At 46.6% G+C, this 23,093-nt stretch overlaps 1 protein-coding gene and 1 pseudogene across 3 annotated transcripts; both read right to left on the bottom strand.

The window, feature by feature from the left end:
• Positions 1-5,285: 5,285 nt before the first annotated feature.
• LOC139049235 (piggyBac transposable element-derived protein 4-like) lies at positions 5,286-7,499 on the bottom strand (annotated as a pseudogene).
• A 4,709-nt stretch (positions 7,500-12,208) lies between these two features.
• LOC139048427 (ubiquitin-conjugating enzyme E2 D2-like) lies at positions 12,209-22,477 on the bottom strand. 3 transcript variants are annotated; one of them, XM_070522813.1, is made up of 3 exons: positions 22,285-22,477; positions 19,726-19,969; positions 12,209-12,777 (listed from the first exon to the last, which is right to left on the bottom strand). In XM_070522813.1, the coding sequence occupies exons 1-3, from the start codon at positions 22,320-22,322 to the stop codon at positions 12,526-12,528; spliced, it is 534 nt and encodes a 177-aa protein (XP_070378914.1). In that variant the 5' UTR covers positions 22,323-22,477; the 3' UTR covers positions 12,209-12,525. The 3 variants fall into 3 exon arrangements, with proteins under 3 accessions (XP_070378914.1, XP_070378915.1, XP_070378913.1); XM_070522814.1 differs by having other exon boundaries at positions 22,288-22,476; XM_070522812.1 differs by lacking the exon at positions 22,285-22,477 and adding an exon at positions 22,064-22,249.
• Between the last annotated feature and the right edge of the window lie 616 nt (positions 22,478-23,093).

The following is a 23,093-nucleotide window of genomic DNA, read 5'->3' as shown; positions in this document are numbered from 1 at the left end:
ACCAGGACAGGAACCCGAGGGCCTGCCTAAAACAGGAGAGTTTATCTGGTATTTCTTCTCCTGCATTAAAATCTTTCTCTCGCCAGACTCATCTCGAATATCAGAGGAATGGCGATCTTCCATGACTCTTAGCGTGCTATAGAGAGTCAAACGACCCATGCGGGAATGTTGACTCTTCTTTCTGACTCTACTCGCGCAAAAGTGGGTCTTCGGAAGAAAAAAGAGAGTCAAGTTGCCGTGGCTCACTTTTTACTCTCTTTTTTCTTAGAGTGTACGCCAGCTTCTTGCGTAAAAGGTTGCGACAATACGTTGCTGATTTTCATGCGGAAGATACGATTTACCTAATAGCTTTCACTTATTTTCAGCATATTTCCACAGATACCCATTGCCGACATTACTCGCAAGATCCCGTAACGCCATGCTGTGTCATATGCCTTCTCCATGTCGAAGGATATCGATAGGAAAAACTGTTTATGTACAAATGCATTGCGGTTATTTCCTTCAATACGCAAAAGATGATCGGTTGTCGACCGCCCTTCGCTGAAGCCACACTGATAGAGATCGAGCATATTGTTGAGTTCAAGGAAATGTATGAGTCATCGATTAACCATTTTTTTTTTCAAAAAATTGGCCGGGACTTAGCTAAGGTTAAGCCTGGATATCTCGAAGCGAAAAAATTCGGTGACGCTTGTGGTTTAGCTTATGGTTACCTTTCATTATTTCATCATCATCATCAGCCTGGTTACACCAACTGCAGTCCAAAGGCCTCTCCCATACTTCTCCACGTACCCCGGTCATGTACTGATTGTGGCCATGTTGTCCCTGCAAACTTATCAATCTCTTCCGCCCATTTAACTTTCTGCCGCCCCCTGCTACGCTTCCCTTCCCTTGGAATCCAGTCCGTAACCCTTAACGACCATCGGTTATCTTCCCTCCTCATTACATGTAGTGCCCATGCCCATTTCTTTTTCTTGATTCCAACTAAGATATCATTAACACGTGTTTGTTCCCTCACCCAATCTGCTCTTTCCTGATCCCTTAGCGTTACACCCATCATTACCCGCCGTGGTTGCTCAGTGGCTATGGTGTTAGGCTGCTGAGCACGAGGTCGCGGGATCGAATCCCGGCCACGGCAGCCGCATCTAGATGGGGTTGAAATACGAAAACACCCGTGTACCCCAGGTGGTCTAAATTCCCGGAGTACTCCACTACGGCGTGCCTCATAATCAGAAAGTGGTTTTGGCACGTAAAACCCGATAACTTTTTTTTACACCCATCATTCTTCTTTCCATAGCTCGTTGCGTCATCCTCAATTTAAGCAGAACCTTTTTCGTAAGCCTCCAGGTTTCTCCCCATACGTGAATACTGGTAAGACGCAGCTGTTATATACTTTTCTCTTGAGGAATAGTGGCAACCTGCTTTTCATGATTTGAGAATGCCTGCCAAACGCACCCTAGCCCATTTTTAGTCTTCTGATTATGTCGGCCTCATGATCCCGATCCGCGGTCACTACCTGCCCTAAGTAGATGTATTCCCTTACCACTTCCGATCCTCCAGTGTCTCGCTATCTATCGAAAACTGCTGTTCCCTTCCGAGACTGTTAAGCATTACTTAATTTTCTGCAGATTAATTTTTACACCCACCCTTCTGCTTTGCCTCTCCAGGCCAGTGAGCATGCATTGCAATTGGTCCCCTGAGTTACTAAGCAAGGCAATGTCATCAGTGAATCGTAAGTTACAAAAGTATTCTCCATTAACTCTTATCCCCAATTCTTCCCACTCCAGGTCTCTCAATACCTCCTGTAAACACGCTGTGAATAGCATTGGAGGGATCGTATCTCCCTGCCTGACGTCTTTCTTTATTGGGATTTTGTTGCTTTCTTTATGGAGGACTACGGTGGCTGTGGAGCCACCGTAGATATCTTTCAGTATATTTAGATATGGCTCGTCTACACCCCGTATCCGTAATGCATCCATGACTGCTGAGGTTCCGACTGAATCAAACGCTTTTTCGTAATCAATGAAAGCTATAAATAAGGGTTGGTAATATTCCGCAAATATCTCTGTCACCTGATTGATAGTGTGAATATCGCCTGTTGTTGAGTAACCTTTACGGAATCCTGCCTGGTCCTTTGGTTGACAGAAGTCTAAAGTGTTCCTGATTCAATTTGCGATTACCTTTGTAAATACTTTGTAGGCAGCGGACAGTAAGCTGATCAGTCTATAATTTTTTCAAGTCTTAAGCGTCCCCTTTCTTAATAATAATATTTGGGGTTTTACGTGCCAAAACCACTTTCTGATTATGAGGCACGCCGTAGTGGAGGACGCCGGAAATTTTGACCACCTGGGGTTCTTTAACGTGCACCTAAATCTAAGCACACGGGTGTTTTCGCATTTCGCCCCCATCTAAATGCGGCCGCCGTGTCCCCTTTCTTGTGGATTAGGATTATGTTAGCGTTCTTCCAAGATTACGGTACGCTCGAGGTCATGATGTATTGTGTATACAGGGTGGCCAGTTTTTCTAGAACAATGTGCCCACAATCCTTCAACAAAGTCACTGTTGCCTGTTCCTCCCCAGCTGCCTTCCCCCTTTGCATAGCTCCCAAGACGTTCTTTACTTCTTCCGGCGTTACTTGTGCGATTTCAAATACCTCTAGACTATTCTCTCTCACATTGTCGTCGTGGGTGCTACTGGTACTGTATAAACTCTATATAACTCCTCAGCCACTTGAGCTATCTCATCCATATTAGTAATGATATTGCCGGCTTTGTCTCTTAACGCATACATCTGATTCTTGCCTATTCCTAGTTTCTTCTTCACTGCTTTTAGGGTTCCTCGGTTTCTGAGAGCATGTTCAATTCTATCCATATTATAGCTCCTTATGTCAGCTGTCTTACGCTTGTGGATTAACTGCTGTCTTACGCTTGTGCAGTGCGTTTGCATGTGTTCAAGGCAGCTCTAAACTCGGCAATACTGAAAGGACCGGTTATACGGTTCATTCTGTCTGCATTTACGTATAATTGGATTACGTTCTTCTATTTTTCTGTGTTTAAGAAAGGATTGAGAATAGTGCATTGAACTCGACACACGCTCAAATTTAGTGCTCCCCAAGAAAGTCCGCCAGCTCTTCTAAGGTATTCCCTTGATCGTTCACCAGAGGCAACGAATATATTTGCTGGAATTTTAGCCTCCTTACAACATTCCAAACTCTCGCCTCCTGTGTGTACGAATTTATACCTGAAAGGAACCTCTCCCAGCCTTCTCTCATAGCTTGACGTCGTATTCGTCTTCCCTGCGATTTTCTGTGTTTAAATTCAGCTAGACTTTGTGTATTTGGCGATCTGCGCAATATTCCCTATGCCATATTCTGCCTCTATGGCGCATTTCTACAGTCATCATTCCACCAGGGAACACGTCTTTTAAGTGAACCACCATTCGTTTGCGGGATAAACTTTTCAGCAGCATCACAGATACAAGCGGTAAAATATGCGACAGCATCAGCTATACTAAAATTGTTTATAAAATTGGGCAATAAATTGATTCTTTAATATGCTCCCAGTCAGCCGATGCTAATTTCCAGATGGGAACATTTGGACGGTTGCAAGGCTGCGTTACTAAGTTTAAAGTTATAGGAAAGTGGTCACGTCCAAAAGGAATATTGATGACATTCCATTCCAGGTGAGGCATAAGAGAAGCAGTGCCCATTGCTAGATCTATCAATGAATATGAGTTGTGTTGTATGCCATAATACGTCAGCTCCTTCTTCTTAAACAGGCAGGCACTAGAGGTCAGAAGAAAGTTTTCGATGAGTCGGCCTCTTGCGTCACATCGCGCGTCTCCCCATAACGGGTTGTGGGTGTTAAAATCCCCCACGAGTATGTAGGGTTCCGGGATCTGATTTGTGAGGTTATAGAAATCAGTTGTTTGGAGGTGATAGTTTGGGATATATATATAGAATAGACGGTTACTCACTTATTGATAAGAACGCCTCTAACTCACACTGCCTCAAGGGGTGTCTGTAAGGCTAAGTGGCAACAAGCTGCAGACTTGTCTGCAAGGATTGCTACACCGCCGCTCGAGGTGTTAGCCTCATCACGGTCCTTTCTGAAGATGGTGTACTGACGAAGAAAGTTTGTGTACGTTTCAGATGTGTCTCTTGAACACACAGCAACTTTGAATTATGTTTGTGTAGAAGTTCTCTAATATCGTCAAGGTTATGAAGTCCTCTCACATTCCATTGTAATATTTGTGTATCTATCATGCTAAATGTGTTTCGTGCTGTGTGTTTAAGAGACGAGGATTAGCTCACGGGCCCTTTGGAGGCGCCGCGACGCGATTTTTGTATTTTCTTTTTTGGAGCGATCGGGAGAGCCTCGCTTCTCCTTAGGCGCTGGTGGCGCCGTCTTGCTGGTCGTTGTGTCCATTGCCTCTTGCGAGGCGCTCGACGCGCGCTCTTCCAAGTGGCTTGTAAGACGTGAAGGTCTCGGAACGCTGGATGACACCTTTGAGGCCACCTGCCCGGAGGTGGATGGCCCCTTCTGCCGGGGTGGCGGAGCAGCGCTTGCTGCATCCGCCGCGGGGGCAGATGGAGTAACTGCCGACTCACTGCTTGTGGATCGGACAGCCACCAGAAGCCTTTTCTCGCTGCCCCCCTGACGCGTCAAATCGGCAAAAGTGTTCTTGGGCAGCTAGGATACCCGCCTACGTGCCTCCTTGAAACTTATATTTTCCTTTACTTTAATTGTTACAATTTCCTTTTCTTTTTTCCAGGATGGGCACGACCGCGAGTATGCGGCGTGCTCCCCATCAGTTTACGCTGTGGAGAGAGTTCTCGCAAGCTTCAGAGGTGTCGTTACGGAATTACATTTCACACAAGTTTGGCGGCCTTGGCAGCTCTGCGAACTCTGGCCGAAACGCTGGCATTTGAAACATCTGAGGGGATTTAGTACGCATTCCTCAACACGGAGCTTAACCTTTTACTGCACATTTTTTCTTTTGGCATAATATTATTCATGTTGTTGCAGGGAACCATAAGAATAGCTGTACTAACAAGAAAATACTTTAGCGGACTTTTACAGTTTGTAGTGGCACAAAAAGGGTACGTCGCATATCTGCAACAACGTGCACATAAAGAAGTTGAGGAATGCCCGGCTTATTGCGTTTCAAACTGTAACATTTAGCAAGGTGGAACACGTGGTACAATAGAAAGCTATTTCTCTCGCTTGCTGGAAAAGCTTGGTACTATAACTTGAGCAGTGACCACTAAGTAATGAGAAACGGTGCGCTCATTTTGTAGTGTAGTACACAAAAAAGCACGTGCTCTTGTTTGTGGAACAGAGATGCACTCCGCACTTAACGCAGTAACTAATGCAGATTCCTGTGTAGCCAGGAAGCTAGCAGTGCTGCCGCTTCTTGCTCCATAGCGCCCAGTGACCAATCTGAAGAAAAAAATGAAAATAATGAGCACTGAGGCAAACCTTCATAGATGAGAAATAATACCTGATCTAGCCTGACTTCCTGAGTTGGAGGTGGAGCTGATGGTCCCCGTTTTTATTCTCCTCAGAGCCTTGTTGTACTGACTCATTAATAGGCCTTCCTCGCTTTTTCAGCGCCGTATTCCCAGCCTTGCAGAGTGATGCAGCAGTGATGCAGGTCTATCTTGAACTCAGCCAACGTAGGTGGCCTTTCTATGTACTGATGACGTTTGTTCATGACGTTCCTCTTGTAAAGCAACCAAGAATTTACAGCCGTCCAGTCAAGGATGTGCAGAAAAACACGAAAAAAAATGGAGGACGCTTAAGCTTCGCCTTCAAGAGTGGGACGCGACAGCGTTCCCGTCGACCCGCCAAGGGGTATAAGACAATGCGCTACGGCACAGCGATCACTTACGATGCGCCCCGCATCGGACTTAGTGCCCACCTATCACGCGGTGAGCGTCGAGCAACGCAGCGTTCGGCGCGGCAACGAAACGTGCGCCTGAGCGAACGGAACGGACCAAAGAACTCGGTGTCTCGGAGGGGAAACGATCTACGCCAGCCAAACTTCGTGATCGGCACGGGGCAGAGAGATAGATAGTAATCTAAACCGGGAGCACGGCGAAGCGTCGTCAGGGGAGAGGGAGTCCCGCGACGCGCCTGGCAGCGGTCCCAATGCGCGCGCGGCGCGCCTCCTGTCGGGGCAGCGCCGTACATTGAGAGGAGGGGGTCTTCTGTGTTTGCCGCAAGATGGCTCTGCGTGTGCGGAAAGCGCAGAAGAAATGCAGCGGAAACGCACTTCGCAACTCGTGTAATTGTGACTTCTGTACGTTACATGTTCATAATTACCGATATACACCGCAGTATAACTTTCCACGGCTCGTTTCGAAGGCAACACCGCATTCACTAGAGGCGCGTTTGCACCGCTTGGAAGCATCGAACTCGTGGCTGAGTGGTAGCGTCTCCGTCTCACACTCCGGAGACCCTGGTTCGATTCCCACCGGGCCAATCTTGGAAATTGCTTTTTATTTATGAAGCGCCTGCCATGATTTATCGCTCACGGTCAACGCCGCAAACGCCGACGCCGACACCCGACACCGACGCCGACGACACCGGCTTTTCTGCGACACGAGCTCCTTAACGCTATCGCGTTAAAATGTTGTCGATCTCAGGCAGGGACGGCAAATAGAGATAAGGCAGTCCAAAAGGTCGACGCCTCCCATGTGCATGTTGTAGATGGTTATCACTGCTGGACATGGTATCGCACACCACTCTCTTTCTTTTTGACGATTATACCTTGATGCACTTGTAGCAGGCTGTGTTCTAACGAAGGAGGAGAACAAGGTCCCTGCTCGGGTATCTTGCCACCTTGTACATGATAGTTCAATTCCATCCATAACTGCAACCCTCTCTTCAAAATGTCCTCTTCCTTTTTTATTTCCTGCTCGCTAGGCAGGCTCACTCCCGGGCCCCGGTTTGTCCGGACAGTACTAATGCAGTGTACTGTCTTTCTCTTGGTACACCTGCAAAATTGGGCAGTTGAAATAGTTGTCAAAGTACACTTTGTGGTGTACGCCTCTCGGAATCATTCTACTCAAGCGAACATTTCCACTCTCTCCACAGTCAGGCTCTCCTGAAAGTCTTTGCGCCGAGTTCTCCTGTCCGGTATACACCTCCAATTTGTAGAAGTCGCTTACACCGAGGAGCACAAAAACTTTGTAACCCCATTTTGGGGCTTCTTGGGACAGTACTGCTTCAGGGAGCTTCTAACTTTAAATGCTATTATCTGTTCATCAATAGATAGATGCTCTTCCAGAGGCACAAGCGACAACTGTTCATTGGTGGCATCAATGAAAGGCCGCACCTTCTCAAGCCGATCTCTTCCGGGAGCGTCCTTTGGGCCGAGAGTACTATTGTCAATTAAGTGGATGTTGTGCTTCAGTTTTTCAAACCAGCCCACAGGAAGGTTGTTAGCCACTTAGTTACCCTGATCTCTACACTGCAGTACCACCTCGAGTTCCTCATTTGGGTGATCGACATTCACATTCACGTCCCAATAAACACTTCCACCTCTTCTGCGGTGGTACAAAGGGGCTAGCTCACATCTTTATGGAGAGCACACAAATTGCTCTCATTTCCAATTAGCGAAATCAGCGAGCCGGGAAAGAGAAACTTGAAGTATTGGAATGGCGTCTCTAGTCGTGAAATGTACTCTCTGAGTTCACATCGCGCGGAGAAATGAACTGTCTGCGGATCGCTCATTAGATTCGCCTTCTTCCAAATGATTATTCTCTTAGCTTGCTTAGGGTGGCGGTCGGGTGTTGTGTCATTTGCTGTACCTTTGTCCTTGTCGGAGCATGCACTCGACTTGCTTGTGCTGTCATTTAGCTTTTCGAGATTAGGTTGAACAACTGCTGCACAAACAGACAGCGATATACAGGGATTAAAAGTAGTGGCAAAATTCCGCCGAGGGGCCTTAAAGGTCCTGACGCTAAGCATCAGCTCAACCCAGAATTCCCCTTTTTCCGGACACGGCTAAGCCACGTATGGTTAAACGCGAGAGGGTCCAATACTCATGTGCTCGGATACGTGGTGTCGCAGCACACCAAACTCCTGCTGATGCAGACGCCTCTGCGGGGAGTTGTTTTGTATAGCACATGCCTCCAAGCCCTTGTGTCTCAAGAGCTCTAACGAGGCAGTGGTGCTCTAGTGAATTCATGATCTTACATATATAAATTAGGGTGTTAGGGTGTATAAATATAATTTATACACCCTAATGCTCATAGTACACGTCATTTGTGATAATCTTATTACACGTATATTTTACATACTTTACAGTGACTATTTTTAGGCCCCTTTACAGCTACGTCACATCAACTCCATAGAATCCATTGCGAAATTATTAACACTTGCGTGGCGCTCTTTGACCATATCTGGTCCTTGCGCCAATAAAAACCACACATTCATTAACATTGCACACATCGCCATGTGGTCAGTGACCGAAGTTGGTCTAACGGTTGGTTTCGGACCCTATTCCCTCAGCGCAGCAGCCCGGTGTGCTACCCACTGGACCACAGGCTACCCAGTCACCCAGGTAAGCGGAAGACGATTAGCTACAAAGATAGCCCCTGAAAAATGCGCCAAGTAGGGTAAGAATGCTAACGCATTAAAAACCATTAAAAGATGCTCTGTGGCAGGGTGTAAACCAACCCGCACACTATATAGTCAGGCATGCGTGTCTGCATCTTTACCGACAAACGCACCACACGTGAACTTCCCGGCGGTGGCGCTAGATGGAGCAGCATGTTCATTGGGAGGCGCGACAGAGGAATGCTGCTGCATACATGTATCATGCATGACGCGTATAGGGTGCGCTAATACGGTATCGCTGCATTGCTTCAATGACAAGTGCGTTAACGTTGACATTCGTCGAGAGATGGGTTCTGCTGGAATTTATTTACCCATTGGGCCGCTCGATTCATGGCCGCTTCCCTGAGTTGGTTGTGCCAATTCTCTGAGCAAACAACCAGCCAACCAACCTGAATTATCCGCTACATGCATTTACATGTCCAGAACCTTAACTTCAACTTCGTGCATACACACGCTCATTGCTTACAGCAACCCCACACTAAAAGAAGTTTACGTTTCTAAATTTCTCTAATTATTGTGGAATATATTTTTATTAACATTCACTCAGTAGAACTAGGCCTTTCCGCTTTGATAAAATACTCAAACATTTCCTGTGGCTCATCTCCCAAGTTAGCGCTAGTCTTCGCACAACTGGTAATCTTAAGCTCCCGTTTCGCCAAAAAACTACAACACATACGCACACGGAATCTACTGGATTATCAAACAAGCCAACTTCATTTGGAACTCGAATGTCGCCAATGAAGTCTAGGTAGTTATTACGCCGACTTCTCCCCTATAAACAAACGTGGGCAGCTCTTGCACACACGATTACCAACAACTCTTGTCTTCCTATCCGACGCCCTCCAACATGGCACATTTATTATAGGCAAGCGAAAGAAGAAAATGCAGCAGATCCAACGAGGTGGAACCTGTGTACGGCGAGGCTTTGTGCGAGTGCATAAACAGTCGAAATTCGAGTGCACGCACGCACGCACGCGCGCACGCACACAGGTGAGCTTTCCAGTTTTTTACTTTCCCCCCTCACGGCCGACGCCATGGATGGATGGATGGACGGACGGACGGACGGACGGACGGACGGACGGACGGACGGACGGACGGACGGACGGACGGACGGACGGACGGACGGACGGACGGACGGACGGACGGACGGACGGACGGACGGACGGACGGACGGACGGACGGACGGACGGACGGACGGACGGATGGATGGATGGACGGACGGACGGATGGATGGATGGATGGATGGATGGATGGATGGATGGATGGATGGATGGATGGATGGATGGATGGATGGATGGATGGATGGATGGATGGATGGATGGATGGATGGATGGATGGATGGATGGATGGATGGATGGATGGATGGATGGATGGATGGATGGATGGATGGATGGATGGATGGATGGATGGATGGATGGATGGATGGATGGATGGATGGATGGATGGATGGATGGATGGATGGATGGATGGATGGATGGATGGATGGATGGATGGATGGATGGATGGATGGATGGATGGATGGATGGATGGATGGATGGATGGATGGATGGATGGATGGATGGATGGATGGATGGATGGATGGATGGATGGATGGATGGATGGATGGATGGATGGATGGATGGATGGACGGACGGACGGACGGACGGACGGATGTTATGAGCGTCCACTTTGGAACGGGGCGGTGGGTTGCGCCACTAAGTTCTTGCTGTTATACTGCCTAATGTCCTACCTAAGTTAAACAATAGAAAAATGATCGCTATGAACTCCGACACCCAAATTTTCTGATCCCCTATTGCTAACTGCGCTTTTGTACGTCTTTGTTTTTTGTCGTTTCCCTACTTTTCGTCCACCAATCCTCCAATCGCCTCTTACTAATGCCTATTGCGGACCTGTTTATTTTTCCACTAGTCCCGCTGAACCCAAAGGCTTCAAGGAGGCCAGTGGTGCCTAAATCGACCACTGAGTAGACGTCTTCACATTCTAATAAAACATGCTCCATAGTTTCCCTAGCTTTACCGCAGCAAGCACATGCTTCTTGTTCCTCCTTATATCTAGCTTTATAGGTACGTGTTCTAAGGCATCCCAATCTCGCTTCGAAAAGTAACGAGCTTCCCTTTGAGTTATCATAAATTGTTTCTTTCCCGATTTCGTTTTTTTTCCTCTTAAGTAGTTACTCATGGCAGGTTTCCTTTATATTGCCGCCACCCATGAGATTATTTCAGCCTCTCTGACTTTCCGCTTGACCGTCTTTGTTGCTGTGTTGCCTACCCTACAGGCCACATACTTGCTGGTAAGCTTCCTAGTTCGTTTCCTCCACTGTGAATCAACGTTTTATGCGAACCATATTACGAGAGCTCAACCCAGCTCCTCATGCGCGGCGGTGTCGCCTTCAATACCACGTGACACCGTGACGTCACGACGGAGGAGAAACGGGGCTCCAACTCGCGCCGTCGCTCGCGGCGTCGCGGCGGTATATAAGCAGCTGCGCTTGCCTCTGCTAGACACTCACGAGGTGAGATGCCTCCTGGAGACAGCTGCTCGTTGGAATGAGAAGCGAAGGTTGCGGCGTGCTACAGAGACTGATTTTCTAGGTGGCTTTGGCTCAACTCTTGCAAGATGGGCTGGGTGGGAATCGAACCAGGGTCTCCGGAGTGTGAGACGGAGACGCTACCACTGAGCCACGAGTACGATGCTTCAAAGCGGTACAAAAGCGTCTCTAGTGAATGTGGTGTTGCCTTAGAAACGAGCTGTTTCTAAGGCTCAGGAGTGCGTCGCTTGCTCAGGCGCACATTTCGTTGCCGCGCCGAACGCTGCGTTGCTCGACGCTCACCGCGTCCAATGCGGGGCGCGTAGTCGCTGCGCCGTAGGCCATTGTCTTCCACCCCTTGGCGGGTCGACGGGAACGCTGTCGCGTTCCACTCTTGAAGGCGAAGCAGAGTAACGCATGAGTTGTTTCTTAGTCTAGCCGAACCAAATATAACCAAGCAACAGCAGTTCACCAGGCTAAACAGTGGTTCAACAACTAAAATAAAGGCTAGTATGCTTCGCATCCTGGGCTTAACCTTAGCTAAGCCACAGCCATTTTTCCTGTACAGATACCTGAACACTCTCCCAGCCCGTTTACTTTCTTCCGTATTCCTCAGGCGTTCTTCATACTCAATTTTACTGCGAGCTTCCCTCACTTCAAAACTAGTCCAGGCCATATCACCCTGCACAGCTTCATTTGTAGTCTTCCCGTGAGCGCCCAATGCGAGGCGAACCACTGACCTTTGGTTCCCATCGAGTCGTGATTGTACCCCTGATTTAAAGCAAACAACCACATTTCCAAAATTAAGTCCTGGAACCATTACACCTTTCCGCATACGTCGGAGGACCTCGTACCTATTGTATCCCCATAGCGCTCTGCGCTTCACTATAGCTGCATTTCTCTTCCCCTTCACTGTTATTTTTTCCGGTGTTTCCATATATCTATTGCCCTCGTTTATCCATATACCAAGGTACTTATATTCTGTTACTCGAGATATTTCCTGGCCCTGTATCTCCACTGTCTGTTCACTGTTTTCATTGAATACCATAACACCTGATTTTCTAACATAAAATTTAAAACCTAAATTGTTGCGATCAAACGCGATCATCGAAGCGATCAAACGTTCGGTGAAATGAACGGCCAGATTTTCCGAGCAGTTCGGGCACGCGTCCTCATGCTGATGGATCCACCGTGGAGTTCCGCATGGGCAAATTCAAGTTGTACTTCTAAGTTCTTTTGGCCGTACGCCTAGGCGGCGAAGAAATTCAGCGTTTTTTTTCTTGCGTATTTTTTGTTCTTCATCGAGACATGCATGATCCAGGGTGCGCGAACGGATGTGCTCGAGTCGCCCCTTCGGCAACGTGGGTGGTCGGTTCACTCCTTCGCGAACGCCTTCGTCCACAGCTTGGCGTTGGCGATGTACTCTTCGCGGTTCTTCCGGTACTCGGCGGCCACGTTGTACTCGAGCGGGTCATCGGGGTTCGGGTTGCACATGAGAAAGCGAATGGAGGCCAGCACCTTGCCGATGGTCAGCGCAGGGGACCACCTGCACTTGAGCAGGTCAAGGCAGACCACGCCATCAGTGCTGCTGATGTTGGGGTGGTAGATCGTAGTGAGGAAATTCACCTGCATGTTTGAGACAGTGCACAGCTACATTGGTTGCCAACGTCGCGCAGCACGAGCGATCAGTGAAGAATACGCTGATGATGACTACATTCTATCTATAAGTTGTTCGAGACACCCGTCACTGTGGGATCCGAAGACGTTCGTTTTCCCTGCACAACCACTGCCTCTGTTAACGTTAGGCTTCCGCTCACATGCTTAGGGGTGGCTCGACGGACGGACCACAGCTCAAGGCGCGAGTTGCAAGAACATGCGATGAAGCTTCTTCTTGATTGGGTTGGGTCTAATCGCGTGCTCGTCAGTGAAGTACGCGGCGATATCCTTAGCCCGTTTTTCTACGCGTCCTCGGAGCGCAGTGCTGGATAGGTGAACGCGATCGCTCTTTGTGTAGTGCAACGGTCAGTCCCGCACCTTCGATTCCTTGGTGCACCCATTTCCGGGAACCCATGTCTGTGCTTCAGCCAACCACGTTAATCCATGTTGTCAATCCATGTTGTCAATGTATGTCAACCGCAGCATGCGGGCCGCCGCCACCGACGATACTAGGGGGGGAAACAAGGAGGAGGTCGCATATATTTGCAGCTGGCGCGAGTCTACGGTGATATAGAAAAGCAGCGCAAAATAAACGCGGAGAAGGCAGGAACACAGGACGAGCGCGTCATCAAGCGTTCATCCTGTGTTCCTCCCGTGTCTGTGTTTATTTTGCGATGTTTTTCAGCAATGAGCTTGAATTTATGCCCTTTTAAGTGATAGCATCCACGCCATGTTTTATTTTTTTCACACACGGCTGAGTACTCAGAAAGTACGATAAACGGAGGTCAATTAGGCATCCTAGAAAAAATGGTGCCTGCCCGTTAATGTGCCTGTAGGTGTGAAACAAAAAATTCCTCCTTCTAAATATGTCAATGTGCTTCGCTTTTGCATTAGTAATGAAACCAGCAGAATAATATATCTGGATGCATGGTAACCACAAGGCTATAAGATTACTTTGCATTTTACTCTAATCGAACCGAAATAGCCTTGAAAGCGCTAAATCTCTGAACAAATTGTTTCTTCTTTTTTTTGGGGGGGGAGGGAGGGGAGTCAAGCCTTGGTTACGTTGTAGCGTGCCATTCGTATGGAACAGCCTAACACGTGTGTAGCTCAAGTGCAGCTAACTTTACCCGTTACATTTTGTTACGAGGCGCGCAAGTAGTGCACAATTATAGAGCGAGCGTTTCCTTTACTGGAATTGGAGGAATGGGATGGACCAGCTCAGAAACTCCAGGAGTAGGAATGTAACAACACTCAACAATTCGAGGAGATGAACTAGTGGAATTGGGAAAGATCTCCCCTCTTCGGAATGGAGTCGCAATGCAATGCGGAGGCCCACTTCGCGATTCCGGTAGAAATGATTTTTTTTCTTTTTTCATTCTTTGTCTTCATTCATTCATTCATTCATTCATTCATTCATTCATTCATTCATTCATTCTTTGCCTGGATTCTTTGCCTTATGAGGTTGGTTCTTTGTCATTGACCGATTATTCTTCAATATATAGGTTATGTTATCTCTACTCCTAAAATAGCCCTAACGGGAGCTGAAATACGTAAGAGTAAATAATTATATTGTAATCAGCACATGGGTGTAAATTTTCGCAGAAGCGAACGGCAACATAGTACTCAAAGAGGCACTAAAGCAAAATATTTAGTAGGCCTAGATCAAAAACTTTTTTATGTAATATCTACTTCGTAATTAGTAAAGATAGCAGAGCATCATTGAGCGTCCTGCTCGCTCGCATAGCGTTGCAAAGGTCCCAGAGTTACAGCTGATCATTGGCACACACAAACGAAGATGCACGGTTCGACGAATGATTTCGATTTGGCTCGACTGATGGACTTGATACACAGTATTATATATATATATATATATATATATATATATATATATATATATATGGTGTTGGGCTGCTGAGCACGAGGTCGCGGGATCGAATCCCGCCCACGGCGGCCGCATTTCGATGGGGGCGACATGCGAAAACACCCGTGTGCTTAGATTTAGGTGCACGTTAAAGAACCCCAGGTGGTCAAAATTTCCGGAGTCCTCCACTACGGCGTGCCTCATAATCAGAAAGTGGTTTTGGCACGTAAAACCCCAAGTATTATATATATATATATATATATATATATATATATATATATATATATATATATATATATATATATATATATATATATATATATATTATACGCTTCACGACGAATGATTCGATTTGGCTCGACTGATGGACTTGATACACAGTGTTATATATATATATATATATATATATATTGAAGCGGTCTGCGCTGGACGCATGAAAGAAGACGAAGGAAGGTGCTAGGGGAGAAGTGAGAAGGAAGAAGTTGGAATAAAATGGCGGACGACACCCGTCTCACTTAGATGATGTCATTTCTGTTGCCGTTCTAGTTAGGAACGCTACATTTTGGCGCAGCCGACAGTTTTCGAAGACCAGCGATGCGGGTGACGTTTTTCGTCGACCAGGCGTCATCAGAGTCTGTTGTGTCCACCCGATACCAAGTGCACGGTGAGCCAGCGACGGACCTTCCTCTTGAAGTTAGTTCTACCGCGCTGATCAACGTGGTACTGCAACAAGCTGCAATCAGCCGCCAAGCCCTCGTGCAAACAGGATCGGTGACAGTGAATCTACAACTGCAGACACTGAGCGAACTCGTTCTCGAACCCATACGACGTGGCACCCTCAAAGAGGAAATGCCTGCCGGGAAGGTGAGCCTAGACTTGAGTGTTATGGAACTGCAAAGGAACATTATACAACAGATCGAAATAATGAGAACTCTCGTCCAAGCGCTTAGTCGAGAGCAGTCAGCACGAAGTATTGTTGAACCAGATGTTTTTGAAGGAAAATCGCAAAATGCACACTACTGGCTGTGTTTTTTCGAGTACGCCTGTGACAAGAATCTGTGGCATTCCGACGACACAAAGATTTTGCATATGCACCGCTATTTGGGCGGTATAGCCAGAAAATGGTATGACGTGCAACTCATGGATTATGGAACAACATGTTGGGAACTGTGGAAAAGCAACTTTTTAGGGGCTTTCGAAGGCAACGCAGTAGAAAGATGGGATGCGGCACTGCGGTTCAGTTATACAGGTGGCTCTCTGCTTGAGTACTGTCTTGAGAAGCGTCGCCTGTTGTATTCTGCAGAACCGAAGCTGTCGTCTTCTGCTGTTGTAGCTTTGATAACGCAAGGGTTGTGTATCGAGATCCGTTGTCATGTCCAGCTCAAAGGTCCAAGAACGTTTGATGACCTTCTGAACTTTCTACAGACCTCAGTGCCAAGAATTACATCGAGAAGACAGCCAGATGGTAGAACAGAGCAACTTGATTCCAATCTAGAGTCGTTGCCGTCAACTGAATGTGAACACAGCTTCATAAACAAATCTCTGGGAAGCGTAAATCATGACTGTGAGGATGGTGAAGAACCAATTACCGCAGTTCACGGCAACCTACTTCCACATAATCTGTCTACCGTGCATCACAAGCCCCAGAAAAAGAGCTTCAGTGAGACAGTATATTTGGTGTCGTCAAGCTTATTGTACGCCCCCATTAAGGTAGATGGCATTGAAGTGAAGGCTCTCGTTGACAGTGGAGCTTCGGTATCTATTATCAACAAGACTCGAGTGGATGCCAGTCGTCTGCACGCTGGTAGAACATTGCGTGTCCAAGCCTACGATGGGTCAGTGACCATGCATAGCGAATGGGTAACCCTGGCTATTGAATTTCAAGGAAATGCTATTACCAGTGACGTATTGGCCATTCCCAATGTCACCTACGATTTTCTTTTGTCCCGTCCAGACATGAAAAAACTTAAGATGAACCTCTATTGGGATGACAAGGTAATGGCCGAAGACACGATAAGAACAGAAGACCCTGGTGAAGAACCTAGTGTATCAAGGCTAATTTTTCACCACGAAGACATCAAGACTAAGTACCCAGAGCTTATATGCATAGGAAGCTACCCTCCAGCAATGAAATCCCATGTCGTTCCTTTCGAGCTCGCAGATAAAACAGTGGTTCGTAGAACCCCCTATAATATGTCCAGAGATAAAAAGGTGTGGCTGAAAAAGGAGTTGCAAGAAATGTTAGACGCAGGTATCATCCGGCCTTCTGTATCCCCATTTGCTTCTCCTATCACTATTGCACCTAAAGAAGACGGGACATTCCGCCTCTGCACAGACTACCGGGCTCTCAATCGTCAAACTGAATTGATACCTTATCCAATGCCGAGAATCGACGACATCATTGACGAAACCGGTGGTTGCCATTGGTTTTCACGAATAGATCTCTGCAAGGGCTTTTGGCAGATTCCACTAAGTGAAGAAACGAAGAAGTACACCGCGTTCATAACCCCATTTGACTTGTTTGAGTACAACCGCCTACCATTTGGTTGGAAAAACTCCCCTGCGTGGTTTCAGAAGATTATGACGGACATTCTGAAACCTTACCTGGGCACATTTTGCAATGTGTACATCGACGACATCATCATCTACTCAAAGACAAAGGACGAACACCGTAGTCATCTTTCAAAAGTTCTTCATGCCCTCAGTCTTGCCCAACTCAAAGTCAACTTCAAGAAAAGTGCGTTCTTTCAAGATACCGTAGTATTTCTTGGCAGGGTGTTTGATGGACAGACTAAAAGCACCAAGCAAGAATCGGTAGAGAGAATCTCCAAGCTGGTAAAGCCTTATGATGTGCACTCCCTGCGCGTTTTTCTTGGCCTTGCAGGACACTTCCGGGCGTTTATCAAAGACTACGCCCTGAGAACAAGGTGCCTCACACGTTTAACTCAGAAAGACGTGCCTTTTCATTGGGACGAGAAGTGCGAAGCTGTCTATCGTGAGCTTGTAAAACTAATATCGTCGGACCCCATCTTGCGAATACCGGATTTTTCCTTGCCTTTCGTGCTGAACACGGACGCATCACATTGTGCTACCGGTGCAGTTCTATACCAGAAGCCATCCAAACAAGCTGATCAAACCAAACACTACGTCGTGGGGTACTACAGCTATACCCTGAAACCCGCCGAAATCAATTACTGTACCACAGAAAAGGAAGCTCTGGCCGTCTTAAAAGCTGTGCAGTACTTTCGTACTTACCTGGAAGGTGCCAAATTCATACTTTTCGCGGACCATCAAGCATTGACTCAACTTCTGAGCATGGCCCAGCCAAGAGGCCGCATTGCTAGATGGGTGAACTATCTGCAACAATTTGATTTCGTAATTTCGCACCGTCCTGGCCCACTCCTCACTGACGCTGACGCACTATCAAGATTACTTGTACAGGAATCAAGCAATAATCCAGATACAATCAATCATATTAAGCTATGGGAAGGTACAGAAGAGCTCCAGTTTATCAATGGAAGGTATCACGTACCACCAACTATGATTCCAAGGATTCTTCATCTATACCACGACACCCCTGAATCGGGTGGACATGATGGCTTCTGGCGCACTTATAAGAAATTGCTCATGAGATTCACATGGCCGGGCATGAAAAACGACATCAGCCATTACATCCGCACATGCCACCTCTGCCAGGTGAACAAAGTTAAATTCAAGCAATCGACAGACGTTATGACAAACCCTGAATATTCAAGCATCCCGTTCGAAGTAATTCATTTGGACTTCGCGGAGCTCAAAAAGAAGGGGGAAGGAGTCAAGCGAACGCAAGCTTTCTTGCTCTCCATAGATGAGTGCACACGGACGATTGCCGCTAAAGCTGGCAAAGAAGACGCAAACAGCGTAATAGACCTCCTCAAAGCTGAGTGTTTTAAACACACAAAGACGCTCGTCTGCGACAACGGGCCGGCTTTTCGGAGTGCCAAATTATCAAAGTGGGCCCAGGAGCACGGCATCATGATAAAGTATTCTTCTCCATACCACCCGGCAGCAAACGGCCTAGCGGAACGTGCCATACGAGACATCAAACAGTATCTGAAGATGTATCCAGACTTTGCCGGTGGCTGGAAGTGCTGTCTCGAGGCCGCTGTGAAGCATCACAACAGATCATACACCACGAGTTTAGGCTGCAGCCCTCATTTTGTAACTTCAGGTACAGCGCCCATACTTCCTGCAGATCGTGAGCTAGGTCTCCTAGAGAACCTCGAACTTGCGGAAGTAAGGAAAACTGTCAAAGAACAGGAGATCTACAAGCGCCGCATGAAGCGAAACTTTGATAAAAGGCACAGTAGCCAGATACCGGACATACAGCCTGGAGACTATGTCCTTGTAAGGAAAGGAGCTGTGCCCTCAAATTCAAAATATTGCGGACCATTTCAAGTTATTAAGACTGCATGCCAGCATGGAATATTGAAGAATGTCTGGTACGCCGGAGCCTCGGGCCAAACGGAGTGCGCCGCTATTGGAAACGTATTCAAGTATTACCCCAGGAGGTGTAATTAAAAGAAATCCGGAAGAGTGAAGCGGTCTGCGCTGGACGCATGAAAGAAGACGAAGGAAGGTGCTAGGGGAGAAGTGAGAAGGAAGAAGTTGGAATAAAATGGCGGACGACACCCGTCTCACTTAGATGATGTCATTTCTGTTGCCGTTCTAGTTAGGAACGCTACACATATATATATATATATATATATATATATATATATATATATATATATATATATATATATATATATGTATATATATATATAATCATTTTCAGAAGTGACGTATGGGTATATCCCATCCTCAGTATATATATATATATATATATATATATATATATATATATATATATATATATATATATATATATATATATATATATATATATATATATATACTGAGGATGGGATATACCCATACGTCACTTCTGAAAATGATTAGAGACCAGGAGCCCAAAGAGTGCCAAGGTATCATGAGAAATATGGGGGTACGCTTTCAAGCGTCCTGACGCGTACCACAGGAGCCTCGAACGGGTAGTCCCTGGGCAGCTGGATGCGCAACTTGAACAGCCCTCCCTCGTACGGGCTGCCCTGTGGTCCCGCGATGGTTGCCTGCCAGCGGTATGGGTTTGCGGGGTCGACCAGGCCCGCGGTGCACTGGGCGGGCGGGTCGGCCAGGATCTCGTCGAGTTCGCTCGCGATGCGCTTGACGCCGGCCCTCTTTTTCTCCGAGGAGGCGCAGGCAGCTTCCTCGCCCATGCTGGCGAGGGGGGAAGAAAGCGCGGGTCAATTTACGATGATCGAGCACAAGAACCAGCGCAAACACAAAGGACAGAACAGGGCCTGACCAGAGCACCGAATTCAGGAAGGTTTCCGGAAATTCGCATTGGTAATCGCCGTAGCTAAGACGGAGGAAAGAAAAGAAATGTAAGGGAGCATTGCGTCACGCATTACACCACGAAATTACTACATTTCCGGAAGCATTTCCAAGGTCACCTACCTCGAGTCGTTTTAATATTCACCCCACTGTGCGGCAAAAGAATCGCAAGTAAGTGATATAATTATTGCATCTTGGCTATGTGTAAGAAATTGCGAATGCAACATTTGAAACCAGTTGTTTAAAGCGAAGTTGTTTACAGTGCTTATCATAGTCGTTAATCAGCTAAAGCACTTCCACGTTCACTACCCCCTAACACAGTAAAACGTAAATATACACTATTTATTTATTTATTTATTTATTTATTTATTTATTTATTTATTTATTTATTTATTTATTTATTTAATTATTTATTTCGGATTTATATATATAGTAGTGCATGTCACGCGTAATGCTAAGGTTTTCGATTTCACCCGCAAAGGCGACATACTGTTGTTTCGTCCACATTACGCTTTCTTCAATAGTTCCAACATTTCAGTTTCAGCCACACATAATAACCCCATGCTTTCCTTGGCTTCATTGCCCGTTGGGTTTATGCGGTCGTGATTAACAGAAATCGAACCACTCTGTTTCCCTGCTCTCGTTCATATAGTGGGCGTCCCACGTAACTTTAGTCAAACTTTAAAGAAATGCAAATACCACGTAGCTGAACAGAACCAAGCTAATGTTGTTTGTTGTCGCTTGGAGACACTCAAATAATTTTTTGCATTCCGCCTAATCGCATATTTAGTCTTAATTAATACACTTCTCAAACATCATTACATCGAAAGTGTCAATCAGAAAATTGTAGAGCAATATGAAAAACTCCCAATGCAGTTTTCTTTTCGCTATGTTCTACAGAAAAGTGTTTTGCCCAGCGTGAAAGAAGGCCATGAATACACGCATATTTGCCGCGCGACTGCGTGCTCGAGGCACTTTGCGCAAATTCGCTGGCTTCTTTCACGCTGGGAAAATACTTTTATGTAGAACCTATTCAACAAAAGAAAACTGTGTTAAGACTTTTTGATATTGCTCTACAATTCTCTCATTGAAAATCTGAATATCTAAAAGCGAAGGCAAACAATATTACCTTGGTTCTGCACAGCTAAGTGGCATTTAGATACGCTAGATCAGCCCCGATCGCGATCAGAAGTGTACGTGTGACACCGGTGTTCCGTTCTTGAACAGGGTGGTGAGAGTATGAACCTAAATTTTGGCGCGTTCGATGCCGGCTTCGCACCGGCTCAGTAGCGGTGGCTTGCTGGGTGCGGCGTGCGGTTGTGGAGAGCTGCGAAAGCGTTCCACAAGAACCCCACACCACCCCTGGCGCAGCTGCTTCTCGATCATTAGTTTTTCGTCCATTTCATCGGAGTTATGATTCGACAGTGTCGGGAATGATTTATCGAAACTTTTATCTTTCCCCGTGGAATTATCTATACCAATATACTTTTATGGCTGAACCCTGACTGGACACTAATAAAACACTGAACCACTTTAAACTGATAAACTACACATACGCATATATTTGAGGTAGTGGGCTGATTATTAGAAAAAAACCGCAGGCGGCATTTTCATTTCCTTTATTTCGCGCTGAAACGGGGCTTGTCAGGGTGACGTCACTAATTTAAAAATATATTTTTCGTATTTTGGCCTTCGTATCCCAGTGAAGGCACTCAAAACATGCTAAGTGCAGCCTTTGGCTCCTTTAGAACGAAACATTATTCATATTTGAGAATAACAAGTTAGCTGGGTCCTGGCAGCAAATCTACGAACTCACGGGGAGCCGGCGCAGCAAGTTCCAGACGGCATCCGCCCCTCGCCTTCCGGTTTCTCATCTTTTCTGGCTTATTCAGCCTCTTTTGGCGCTAACAGAAACTTTTCGTATTTTAACATGACAACTAGCCAACGTAGATCAAAGCATTCTCATCTGAAGGGTACCTGTAACATTTCTTTCTCGTCCACTCCGGTTCTTGCTTGCTCCCGTTGTCGGGCATAACAAATTTTTTACCAATAATACGCCTACACTCCTCAGTGCAGACTAAACACACTTCAAAAAGTAGTCTTCAGCGCCGGCCACATGAAATCCAAAAGGCAAGCAGCTAAAGGTTGTTGACATTGCTGACCATCATGTCTGCTATGCCGCGGTAAACTGATCGCACCACCTGCTGTACTCGTGGATTTCCAAGCGGCGCGCCATGTCCCGCTGCGTCAGGTCGCTGACCAGCGATGACGCCGAGCGGAGACCGGTCACGGGACGTTCTAGTAGACGGCTACGCCCCGAGCACGGTCAGTCAGAAGGACCCGTCGCCACCAACCGCTGCGCCCGTGCCGTGCTTGCGCCGACGATGATGATGATTATGGTGATGACGATCCCATACAGTGGCATAGGCCCACAATGAGGCATCGCCCACATGCGAATGGTATAAGGATAAGACAAGAGGCAGGAAAGAGACGACAGTAATAAGTATAATACAAGCGCTAAAGCTAAGAACTTATAACACTATACAAAGTCCTCATTTACACGAACATTTGCAGGAACACTCATGCAGGAGATCGACCAAGTGCGCAGCACATTGTGACAAAAAAAAAATTATTTTAAAAAGTGGCAGTATATGGAATGTAAATTAGGCTTATAATACCAAAAAATAGAGCAGTAATAAAGAAAGATGTCCGGCTTTCCTGAACAAAAATAATAAAGACGAGGTTTACTGAAATCAGGAACCAGAGTTCTGCCATTCTTTTTCCGCCCTTTCACATGCTCACAGGGGCATAGCAAGGGGGCGGGTGGGGAGGCTTCTGTTGTAGCATGCATACAGACGCTACTCAGATAGCAGGAATAGGAATGGCTTTATTCCCAAACGCGCGCTGTTTATCTAGGTACGAACAGGGGGCGTGGCCGTGACGTCATTCTGTCACAACACTTCTGCCAGCTTTTTCTTTTTAATTGTTTCCCCATCTATCTGGTTGC

The sequence above is a fragment of the Dermacentor albipictus genome, chromosome 8 (assembly GCF_038994185.2).
Source record: "Dermacentor albipictus isolate Rhodes 1998 colony chromosome 8, USDA_Dalb.pri_finalv2, whole genome shotgun sequence".
NCBI lineage: Eukaryota > Metazoa > Arthropoda > Arachnida > Ixodida > Ixodidae > Dermacentor > Dermacentor albipictus.
Note: the sequence above shows the minus strand (reverse complement) of the source record. Positions and strands in the feature narration are given on the sequence as shown.

Excerpts from the sequence above, each read along its gene's own strand:
- LOC139048427 (XM_070522812.1), bottom strand. The coding sequence starts at position 22,119 with ATGCCCGACAACGGGAGCAAGCAAGAACCGGAGTGGACGAGAAAGAAA. Across the intron at positions 19,970-22,063 it reads ACGAGAAAGAAATGTTACAG|CATGGGCGAGGAAGCTGCCT; the intron begins GTACCCTTCAGA and ends CCCCCTCGCCAG. Across the intron at positions 12,778-19,725 it reads ACCCGTTCGAGGCTCCTGTG|GTGAATTTCCTCACTACGAT; the intron begins GTACGCGTCAGG and ends TCAAACATGCAG.